The 12,414-nt window shown below is 44.5% G+C and overlaps 1 protein-coding gene across 5 annotated transcripts in view; it reads left to right on the top strand.

Moving 5' to 3' along the window:
* The window catches only part of VWA3B (von Willebrand factor A domain containing 3B), a 211,225-nt gene extending 201,130 nt beyond the window's left edge, over nt 1–10,095 (top strand). For 4 of the 5 annotated variants that reach the window (XM_033838164.2, XM_033838165.2, XM_073791075.1 and 1 more), the window contains one exon: nt 8,420–10,095. In XM_033838164.2, coding sequence (XP_033694055.1) covers nt 8,420–8,774 — 355 coding nt within the window. In that variant the 3' untranslated portion in view covers nt 8,775–10,095. The remainder of the gene's footprint in view (nt 1–8,419) is intronic. The other variant, XR_012325581.1, reaches the window with a different exon arrangement.
* The last annotated feature ends 2,319 nt before the right edge of the window (nt 10,096–12,414 follow it).

The following is a 12,414-nucleotide window of genomic DNA, read 5'->3' as shown; positions in this document are numbered from 1 at the left end:
GGAGAAAAGCAAAGGTGGAGGACTTCCTACCAAAGTGCAAGTCTATGATGATTGTTCCTTCAACGTCACAGCTTTTACCTGCTGGTTATTTGTCTAACTTGTTCTAATCTCACATTCAACATTATGTATTTTACTGACCCTTCAGCAAAGCTTTCAATCCTGTCGTGACTCTGAAGGAATTATTTTCCTCTTATTTGTAAGGATTCAGGGTCTTCTAATGAAGCCTCACTGTAAAGCACAGGTTAGATTAAGTTGCACTTGGGACTAATCACCCATCACCTCTCCCTGTTGGGGGTGAGAGTGAGGTGCTGGCCCTGGCTTGCCTGTGCCCAGGTGAGTGTGGGTGGGTGGGTGGGTGGTGGTTTCCAGGGTCGACAGTAGGGTAAACACATTTTCATCTGAGGCAGCAGGATGGCTAACAGCTGGAAAGGTGGATTAAAGCAAAATCAGTAAGAAAAAGCTGAGGCCTGAAGAGCCGGCAAGACCAAGTCCATGGGGCCAACGAGGGGCATCAAAGTTGGAGTCAGAGCCCTGACCTTGGAGGTGAAGGTGGATTTTGAGCACGGGTTGAGCCGTCTTTGGGTGCCAACCTTCAATCTCCCAGTGGCCTCACCTTGTGCTTCATAAACAGAAACCACCAGACATTCTCTTCCTGCACTGCTTTCCTCACCTCTGGGCTTGTGGAAGCCTGGATCTCTCCCCCTGATGTCAGAGTCCCTCCTCATCCAATGCTGATCCGTCCGGCAGGCCTGTCCCCCCCCGCCCAGGTCCTTGCTCTGTGATTTACCCCTGGACTCTCCTCCCCTCTCTCCTTAGCTCCTCTCCACCGATTCCTTCACCTCTGCAAAACCCCCAAATTGCCTCATCTGTTTACACGCACACATGCACGTGTGCACACACGATCCTAAATAACTAGACCTCCTTGCCTGCTGCAATGTGACCCAGCACCCTCCTCTCCCTTCGCCACCCAGATCTGAAACCGCACAACTCAGACTGGGACTTGAACCCACGGGCTGGGACTCGAATCCAGCCAAAATCCAGATTGGGAGTTGAACCCACTGTATTTTAACTGAGATCACACACCTGGTCTCACACACCTGGAAGCTCAGGTTCTTTATGTCGCATCACAGAATTCAGTGAAGAGACAAAGTGATAGGTAAGAAGTGGATTTATTTAGAGATATACACATTCCATAAACAGCTTGCAAATATTTCTCAGCTTGGCGGCACAAGTGCTCTCATTTCCTGAGGCCTCCTCCTCCCCTGAGGTCCTGCCATCTTCCCTAAGTGCTGAGGAGAGGAATCTTCCTCACGTGTAAATCTGCTCTTGCCCCTCTCTGACGAACCCCGCCCCTCATCCCTCTTCTTATCCTAACTTAGCCTTTTGTTGCCCTGAACCAGGCCTGCCTAGCTGGCCTTACTTCTCCCCTAGCCACTCCCCAACAAACATCCCAAAAGCCCCTCTGCACACTAACCATATTAAATTTGTAAACTAACCATTAAAAAAACTTGCAGTTTTTTCCCCATGCTGTGCTTTTTCAAGGCTCTGTACCTTTGCGGAGACTAAGTATCTCCTCCCTGGAATGCTATTCTTGCCCTTGGCCACCTGGGGAACTCCAACACTGAACGCAAGCCCTGTGTTCCAGGACTCCAGCCCTATGTGGTGAGGTGATTCCACTGCATCCTGTAGACGTTTTCATTATAGGAATTTTACCTTGTGTTGGGCCATGTACTTTCAGGACCATCACCCCTACTAGGCGTCAGTCCTTGAAAGCGGGGGCAAGGTTCTATCTGCTTCTAAATCCTGGTTGCCAGGGTCCAGCCCACAGGATGTACCCAAGGACTCTTTGAAGAATGAACCAGTGAACACACAAATACTAGGGGACGCCCAGCAAGGCTCCTTGAGGGGCATGTTAGGTATGATTGTTGAAAATATATTCTACAATCCTCCAGTCTTTTTCTAGATGAATATATCATTTTAAATAAGAGCACTTTTGTTGTCTCAAAATCCTACTCAAGCAATATGATATCCAACTTACAGTACATCATAAAGGACTGTGGATACACGTGTCTAGGTATTGTCTAGGTACCATCTTCACTAAACTCAGTATTATCCATCACTATTTTAGAATTGAAATTCAGTTCTTTCTATGTTGAGAAAAACCTCTCCTTATTTTCTGCCTTAGTACTACCCCAGGCCTTATTTAAAGCTCTGCGGCTAGTTGCCTACCCCAGCTCCTGGGGCTTTACACAGCGGAAGCGTTCATTGACCCCCCCCCTTGTCTCCCATTGTAATTTCCACTGTTCTGTTGCTCTAGCTGCCTCTCCGTTAGAAAGAGACTGCATTTAATTCTCCTAAGCAGAGGTCGCATCCAGCCCGCTACGTTCAGAGCTTAATCTGTCTGTTTCCATAATCAGGGCTGGTAGATGTGAGCACAGAGAATAAAGGCGTAGGTCTTATTTTGCATCTACACTGGGATTTCCTTCTGGTAGGTCCTTTCTCATCAGAAACTCTTTCTCACCTCCTTTCTAAATGTGCCACCTCCCTTTGGTTGTTCTTTAGTAAATCTTCACACTCTTACCCCAGATGAGACCATTGAAAAAAAAAAAAAGATCGTGGTGCTTTCTTCATGGGCTAATTAAAGAAACGTACTTTACAACTTCAACGGGACATCGTATGGCCAAATTTAATTTTAAAATACTGAATCCACTATAACCATCCATTGGGGGTTGGTAAGACAAGGGGTATATGGTCCCAGACAGCTGTGGACCAGGATGCCAGACATCCAGCTCTCCACCCTCTGCCCCTCCTCTTTTTCTTCCTTCTTGGGGTCTTCAGTTTGGGGTCACTGAGAGTATTTTCTGCAAGCCCCTCCTCTGGTTCCTAACAAGGCTGGTACACAGTGAAAGGCAGGAAGAAAAGTATTTGGAAGGTAAAGGGTTCAAACTTGATTGAATATGGCCACAGCTGATACAAATTTTCATTTTCAATTCAAAATTCGACACAAATGATTCTTTTTTTTTTTTTTTTTACGGTACGCGGGCCTCTTACTATTGCGGCCTCTCCCGTTGCGGAGCACAGGCTCTGGACGCACAGGCTCAGCGGCCATGGCTCACGGGCCCAGCCGCCCCGCGGCATGTGGGATCCTCCCGGACTGGGGCACGAACCCGTGTCCCCTGCATTGGCAGGCGGACTCTCAACCACTGCGCCACCAGGGAGGGTCGACAGAAATGATTCTTGAAGACTTATAGCAAGGTTGTCTTGCAAAATATGTTACCCATTTTGCTAAATTCCAAATAACTAGTCCTTAAAGGAGAGAGTTTTAGTATTACCATGTTTGTGATATGAAGTCAGGTGAGGCTCTTCCAATTTTCTCGTTCCTTTGAAACCTGACGATTGCATTCTCTGACAGCACCACTGAGAGAGGTGTGTCTGGTGGAGGGAAATGATTGCTCTTGCCTTGCCTTACCTTCAGGAAAGTCCCTGAGCTTTTTCTGCATTTCACACCATCAGAGATGTCTGTTCTGAATGCAAATAGTCCCTAACCTGTCAGTAACTTTCTCCATTTAGAGAACACACATGTAATTTCTCCTAACTCCAAAAGGCAAGGGAGCCAGAAGGAATTTTCCTTCATTTTGGCATCCTCCCTCCTTGCCAGGCCGGAGATTCACAGCACGAGGTCTTCCCTGACTGCCTGCCCTGGGGTCCTGTTCACATCAGAAGGCTGCGGCCTCCGGCTCCTTCAGGGAAAGCGTGTTTGCTGGGCTTCATGCTCTGACTTCCGGTTTTCTCCATTGAAGGGAAGTGCCTCTAGCAGGTGTTGCTCAACCACCCACAGGTGGGGACCACGTGCTCCTCTGGGCAGGGCGCCTCTGGTGCCATGTAACTGGCAGGAAACCCCTCGCAGCCGAGCTGGAATCCATCCTCCCTTCCTTGTTGACAGAACAAGGCTTGGGCAAATTACCTTCAAGTTTCCTCTTTAAGAAGATTCACCACAGAGGGAGTTTGATTTCTTGAAATAATGAGCGACATTCTAAATGGGATCACAGGAGAACCAGATTGGACTAGTCATTTCCTCTGTGCTCCGGAAAAATCACTGGGCGTCTGAAGGAGGTTGTTGAAGACAAGAGTGTTCTTCCCTTGGTGCACAATTGTAACCATGTGGTCTTGGGGATGTGGCTGGGTAGGGGAATCCTGGAGGGGAGAGCCCCCTCCCAGCGTTCTGATGTGGTGTGTCTGGGTCTGCAGCCAGCTCTTAATTCCTATTACACAAAATATGAGCCTCTCGTTACCTTTCTTTGAGCAGTTTAGCAATTTTCCATCAAGCTATTCGGATTTAGGACTGTGCCCCCAAAGGAAATGATAATTCCCATATTGTTGAACCCTCCTCCCCTTATCCACATAGCATGGCCTCACATTGCCTTCCTGACAGCAGGGATATTAAGTCATCGATTAAAACTTCAGGATTCAGTGCTGCCTCTGAGATGAATCACTCCCATCCTCTCACCCGGTCACTACTGACTGTTTTTCCCTTAGAAGGAGCTGTGCCTCTGGAAATCATTAAGCCTGTGTATGTCATCAGCTCCCTCGGTCCCTTCTGGCCAGATCAGGAGCCCCATTTCCTAAGGCCTGGAAAACAAGCAGTTCCACCATAACCCTGTCTGTGAGTGTCCTGCCTTATCCAGAGGGATAGGTGCCATTGCCTGGAAGTGTGCTTGTACTTGGGAAGTACTTGGGAAGGAGGCGTGCTTGTACTTGGGACAAGAGCACAGACAGTCATGGTGATTCATTACCCTGAGGGCCAGTGAGAGCAATCTGGATAGCAAAAACTGCCTTTTCTTCTCAGTCTCTCCTTTTTCTGCCCCTTCCGTTGTTAAAACTCAGGGTCCTCCTGGCCCTCATCAAACGTGTATCCGGTACCTACGCCAGACGTCCTCCTGTTCTTTATGTTCTAAGATGGCCTTGCCAACAGAGACACACTTAGGGCAGAATAGACATGAGGCCTCAGGGAGCCAGCAAGAATACGGGCAGACCGACGATGCCCAGGTCAGGTGAATGCGGTGGATTTTGACCCAAGGAGAGCATGGACAGGATGCTCAGAACTCTTCCCCATAGCGGAACGAGCTGCTCTGAAGAGCCAGTGAAGGAGGGCACAGTGCCTGGCTCCTCCACGATCCCCTGCAGTGTTGACCAACTCTGTAGCCTAAAATAATTAATAGGGCACTAAATCGAATTCAGTTTGGGCATGAAATAGGGCAAAAGAAAGCCACTTAGCAGGGCCCTTCCGGGTGTGCTGGTGGAGAATGTCCACTGGCTGAAGTCGGGAGCATGGCCGCCCTTCCCCTTCCCACAGAGCAGAGTGAGGGCGCGTGGGGGGCCGGGGGGCGTGGATAAGAGCTTTCACATCAGATTCACACCTACCCTGCTCCCCCATCCTATAAGGGGACATTTCCTTGTGGAATATCTTGAACTTGGTCGACATCAGTCATTCTGGAGGATATAATAGGGTAGCCTAGCAGCATCTACTTGGTTGATGTAAAGGCTTTTCCTTGATCAAAATCCCGGCCCATTTTTATTCGAATCATGCTAACTTATACTGTTTTATTCTTATTCAAAAAGTAATGCATAGTTAATATAATTTAGGAATTAAAAGCAAAAAACAAAAGGAATATAAAAACCATCCGTAGTTCCACATTTCAAGAGTAATCATCATTTGCATTTTGATGTATTTCCTTCTAGAGTTTTCTCTGCTATTTTGCTTCTCTTTCCTCAAAACAGAAACCTTTGTTTCTCTTAATCATTTATGACAGTTGAAAAAAGACTTCTTAATGTGGAGAAAGTGGCAATTCTCCTGGAATCCATTTCTCTGAGGCAACTATTAAGAGACAGGTGTGAAGGTTTCCAGTCATCCCCCATATTCACAATCTTAATAACAGAAATGAACATGTAACGTACGTTCTGTTCTGCACCATTTTTTCTACTTAATATGTTACTTGCATCTTTACAGGACAAGGGCACTTCTTGTTTCATTACTGCCTGCCTCAAATCTAGTTGTCCAGGTGGTCCACCACTTATGTGACCAACCCCCTACTGAGGGAGGGCTGGACACACGTTGCTTCTCGGTCTTTCATGCTCTTCTTCCTGGGTTCCTTCCAAGATCATCTCCTAGTGTCCTTCAGGTGGGCCGCTAGGCCTCTCCTCTGCCTTACTCTTTGGGTGCCTTCGGTACACCCAGAAAACTCTCCTCTTCGCATTCCTTCCTTGCTGCTCTTCTGTCGGAGAGCTGAGAGGTTATAGACTGGACTGCGACCAACTCTAATATATGGGAAACAGAGAAAACCTCTGAAAGGCAATAGTATGTATCAACTTAGTCTCCTCTGGAGCAGCGTAGTGATTTGCGGGAGAGTTGATGGTGGTGCGGTGGATAAGATTGTAGATTTCAAAGAACAGGGTTGGTGATTACAGTCTTGCGGCGTGATTTCGAGCCTCTGAGAACCTGGCCTCACAGAACTTACCCATCCACACAGGCGCTGGCCTTACATTTAAAGAGAATCCTGTTGGTGGCCTCCTGGGGAGCCTTTTTCCAATGCTACTGCTATTGCTAAGGCCAACTGTTTTATTGTAGTAAAATATACGTAACCTAAAATTGACCATTTGAACCATTTTGAAGCATATGCAGCTCAGTGGCAGTAAGTACATTCACGTGGTTGTGCTACCATCACCACCATTCATCTCCAGAGCTTTTTCTCAGTCTCTCAAATTGAAACTCTGCACCCATGAACACGAACTCCCCACTCCCTCTTCTCCTCAGCCTTTGGCAACCACCGTTTTATGTTCTGTCTCTGTGATCTTGACGACTCCGGGTACTACCTCATCTACGCGGAATCATAGTGTTTGCCATCTTGTGACTGCCTCATTTCACTCAGCTTGACGTTCGTCCACGTCACAGCAAATGCCAGAATTTCCTCCCTGTTTAAGGCTAAACAATATTCCATTGCGTGTATATATCCTATTTTGTTTGTTCATTTATCCGTCAATGAACACTTGGGCTTCTTTTACCTTTTGGCTATTGTGAATAATGCTGCTATGAACATCAGTGTGCAGATATCTGTATCTGGGTCCCTGCTTTTATTCTTGTGAGTACATACCCATAAGTGGAATTTCTGGATTATATAATTCTATTTTTAGTATTTTGAGGAACTGCCACACTGTTTCCCACAGCAGCTGTACCACTTCACATTCCCATCAGTGCACAAGGATTCCAGTTTCTCTACATCCTTGCCAACACTTGTTACTTCTTGATTTTTTTTTTCTTCTTTTTTTGGCAATAGCTATCCTAATGCGTATGAACTGGTCAGGCCAATTTTTTAATGTCTCTTGGAAATCACCTCCTGAGTCCTTGAGCCAATCTTTGAAAAGTATCACATGTGGTGAATCTTGATCCTTTGAAGAGGAATTTGATTGATGAAATTTTCTGTTTAAAAGTAACTAAAAATCTTTTTCCACTCTGCTAATTTTTTTCTGGACAATTTCCTAAAGGATCTGAAGAAGCCATGGCAAAGTTACTCAGAGTGAAAGATGGGTGATCAAGGTGGCAGGTACTGATTATGGGACAAAATAAGGTTGAACAGCTGGTGTCCTTACTTTACCCTAAAGGCCCTGAAAAAGGCAAGTTCCCGAAATGGTATGCCATGATGGCCTGGCTGAGATGGGGTCGTGGTGTTCCCAAGATGCCTTCTTTGAAGGATGACACTTCTAGATAAATAAACTGCCCGATATATTTTCTTTTATTTTTTTATACCCTTTGACCAACATCTCCCCATTTCTCCCACCTCCCCAGCCCCTGGCAACCATCATGCTATTCTCTGTTCCTGTGAGTTTGGCTCTTTTTAGATTCACATATGAGTGACATCATACAGTATTTGTCTTTCTCTGTCTGATGTATTTCAGTTAGCATAATGCCCTCGAGGTCCATCCATGTTGTCACAAATGGCAAATTTCCTTCTTTCTTATGGCTAAATAATATGCCATGTATATCACATTTTCTTTATCCATTCGTCCATCAATGGACACTTAGGTTGTTACCGTGTCCTGACTATTGTCAATAATGCTGCAATGAACATGAGAGTGGAGATATCTCTTCAAGATACTGATCTCATTTCCTTTGGGTATATACCCAGAAGTGGAATTGCTGGATCACATTGTAGTTCTCCTTTTAATTTTTTTGAGGAACCTCCCTACTGCTCTCCATAGCGGCGGTACCAGTTTACATTCCCACCAGCAGCGCACGAGGGTTCCTTTTTATCCACATCCTCACCACACTTGTTATCTCTTGGCTTGAACATTTCTGTAGACACAGCAGCCAGCAAGACCAGGATAACCCTGATCTATCTCTCTCACTCTCTTTCTCTCTCTCTAGGGAAGACATGGAGATAAAGAACTCTACTCTCCTAATATGGCCAATCAAAGAAGTTAACACTGGGGATTTACAAGCACTAAGACAGGAGAACCCGAGAAGGAAGAAAAAGAAAGCCACCAAGAGGCTACCTCTCCAGGAGATGGTCTCCTCGGACTCAGATGACTCTTCCCATGGAAACAGGTCCCGAGAGTCCTACCCCAAAACACACCCCAAGCCCAGGCTGGGAGAGGGACAACATCATTTCTTTCAGGAACACCCTGAAATGTCTCTCAAGGATAGTGCACGTAAGATCACTCCCCAGTTTCCGGGCCAGTTTAGGCGCCAGGACAGCAAAAACTCTAACACCCTTAAGTAACGCTGACATCCACTTCCCCAGAGAAAGTCCCCGGCGTGGGGTCTAGGAGTCAACCAGCCACACCGTCGCTGCCACACCTCCACCTCGAGCAGCCCTGCCCTGCCCTGCCCTTATAAAGCCACCCACAGCAGCAAAGCGCTGAGGAGCATCGCTGAGAAACCTGAAAGCAGTCTAGTGGCAACCATGTTTAAGAGAACCAGTGTTCCTCCTGGGCTGCCCTCAGCCACCAGACATTGTAGAACTAGCCCCTCTGCTGAGGTAAGGCCATGCTTCATTCTACCTCTGCCTTCCCCGGTTGTAACAAAGGTAGACTTCCCTGCCATCCTCCACCTGGATCTGTTTGAGCTTATTGGTTCTGGCTTTCCTGGACCATTCTTTATCCTATTATTTTCCCTGCCCCCACAGAACTGATTGAATACCATCTTCTGGTAGACTCCCCACACCCAGAAATTTAACCTGATAGATTACCATCACAGGATTTTCAAGTTTTTTAAAATCTGTAGTTCTAATCTTGAAATTATGTAGTTCTAATCCAAGCCTGCAGTCTTGTTTTAAATTGATTATCTCATCAGAATTAGAGATTTTATCATTAAATGTTAGGACTGAAATTCAGACCTAGTAACTTGTCTGAGAGCTGCAAGACTGAACATTGCCTATTTTACTGTTTTCTGAAAATTTTTATTGAGCCCTCCCTAATTAGTTTTATCTGTAGTCTGTTGTAGGTACCTCTGAGCATGGAACCAGAATAAAAACTCTTACATTGGAAACATTTCAGAACTATTGGGCTGTTACTGTTTTCTCTGAACACATTTTAGCAATGAGGTACCAAAGTATTCACTTCAAAAAAATTTTAGTAAAATTAGCATCATTAATTTTAAAAATGAAATAGCCTCCCAAATTGTTTTCTTCTAGTCAATAATAGCCCTAGGGCTAGATAATAATAGAGTACAGATTATTAATAAGAAAAATATTGGATGCTTTTTGCAAATAGAAATGGTAGGGCAGCGTTGTGATACTCTAAAATCCACAATCTAATTAAAAGTGATACTTAACATTCTCAAAAGCTAAGGGGTCGCCAGGGTTATGGTGAAGAATTTAACCACTTCCAAAAATATGTAAGAAGAAGGGACATCAGCTCAGCGTCAGGCTAAAAGTAGTAAGGCAGGGAGGAAGAAATTGAGGAGTGAGGAAATGATCTGGAACAAGGCCGGGGACAGTGTCCTGTCACTGGACATCCTGTCACCCAGAACCCGGGCAGGAAGGCTCTGGAGCAGTCGTCTGGGTTTGGTCTGCACAGTGGAGAATTTGGGGGGGGGGGGGGCGCGGGTAGGAAAGAATCCATTCACACAGTCAAAGTGATTCATTCATGCATGAGTGCATTCATGTAAGCCTGCATGTATTCATTCAATTATTCAACAAACAATTGAGTGCTCACAGTGGGCCAGGCTGCAGAGAGACCATTAGACTATTCTGCCCTCTTCATCTCCACGGGGATGCAAGGATGAACCACAGGACAAATATATGAAATAGTGTATTGATATTATATTACAATGCATGATATGCTCAGTGACATCAAGTGATATGTTCAGTGTGTTGTCCTTCAACGATCATGCCCAGTTCTATGTGTTGGGGAAGACTGCATTAATGACTACGTATTTCCACTTCCAGCCAGCATGGAATAACAGGAACTGGATTTCCACCCCAACCCCCATCCCCCACTTGAAACAACTAAAACACCTGATAAAATGTATGTAACAACAGTTTCCAAAACATTGGACAGAAGCATTGATCTCTGAGAAACAAACGAAGTGAGCCCTGTGAGTGCCCGACTCACTGTCTAGAGACAGTTTCCAGGCTGCAGCAAATGGAGGGGATGCATGACCATCCATCCTTCTTGTGCATCTGTGTGCATTGCCTCAGGTAATTTATGTATTTGATTTTCACTGAATAAATCTGCACTTTTAGCGTGTGACAGAAGAAGCAATAAAAAGGATTCAATCTGGTAAAAATAATAGCTATATATCCAGATTTTATAGCCTACCCTATATAATTGGCCTGGATCATAAGCCAGGTGCAGAGGCATCAGGATGAAGTGACGGGTAGCCACAGAGAACTGTGTGGAATGCATACAGGGTGATAAGCTCTTACCAGAAGAAAGGGAACAGATGGTTCAAGAAGAGACCGGATGACCACTTGAAGGATGTAAAAAAGATTCATGCATCAAGTGGCAGGATCACCAACATTACCTCTAAGTTCCTTTCAACTTCAGGAATCTATGGATCAATAACCTAGGCCATTACGAGCTCAGAGCAGTTCAACATAGATGAAAATACATCCTTATAAAAGGGAGGAGGAGTTGTAGCAAACACAATTAGATAAGAAGAATTAATTAGGGAAATAGAATTGAAAAAGAAGTAAAATTATATTTGCACATGATAAGAGAATATACCTGAAAAACCTGAGAGAATAAATAATAATACGAATTGAAACAAAAAAATAATTCAGTGAGGCGGCAGGATAGAAATTTAATATACAGAAATCAATAGTCTTCATATATACAGATAACGATCAATTAGAAGATATTATTGGTAATGAAAACCTCATTTACAATAGAAACATAGAAAACTAAATATAGTCAATTCTCATAAATCTCATTTTTAAAATGGCAGTTCTGTTCTATAAAGTCATCTCTAAAACTAAATTGAGCAAATACTGAATTATGGCCCTTAGGGGTTAGGTTCCTGTGAGCCTCTGGTCACATCATTTCCACCAGCTGATCAATATCTAACCTTCTTTTATGTGTGTTTCTGTTTAAAGACACCTTATTTAATATGTATTATTGAATTATTAACATAGAATTCATGGCCAACAGCACTATAACTCATGCCTGAAGGAAACTAACACGTATTTTCTTTGTAAGGCACGTCACAGCCTTCTTGCACTTAAGAACACTAGACAGCACTTCAACGCTACTTCATTTTAAACAGTGAAATCACCAGTAGTAAACACAAAAATGTGAAAAACATGGCACTAAATATGCCATGAAAAGGACACTATTTTACAGTAAGAGAGCTGAAACGAGACAGAAAGGTGACTCAGATTTTCACCACTCTGAGCATATGCATATCTACAAAATACTTTGAGTATTGAGTTGGAGTTAGGAATAAGTTTTAGTGACTAGGTGAATCACAAATATGGAATCCATGAATAATGAGGATCAACTGTAGCTTGAATAAACTTAACAATAAACAAAAACAATATGGGGAAAACTTAAAGACACAAAATTCGACTTAATAAATATCCCTTGTTTTTAGATAGAATGGCTCAACATCATGAAGATGTTAGTTCTCCCTGAGCTCATTTATTTATTTATTATAAATTTATTTTATTTGTTTATTTTTGGCTGTGTTGGGTCTTCGTTCCTGTGCACGGGCTTTCTCTAGTTGCGGCGAGCGGGGACTACTCTTTGTTGTGGTACGTGAGCCTCTCATTGCGGTGGCTTCTCTTGTTGCGGAGCACGGGCTCTAGGTGTGCAGGCTTCAGCAGTTGTGGCTCATGGGCTCTAGAGCACAGGCTCAGTAGTTGTGGCACATGAATTTAGTTGCTCTGCAGCATGTGTGATCTTCCTGGACCAGGGCTC

This window comes from Tursiops truncatus, chromosome 14 (genome assembly GCF_011762595.2).
Source record: "Tursiops truncatus isolate mTurTru1 chromosome 14, mTurTru1.mat.Y, whole genome shotgun sequence".
NCBI lineage: Eukaryota > Metazoa > Chordata > Mammalia > Artiodactyla > Delphinidae > Tursiops > Tursiops truncatus.
The sequence above is the reverse complement of the archived record's forward strand: the minus strand, read 5'-3'. Positions and strand labels throughout refer to the sequence as shown.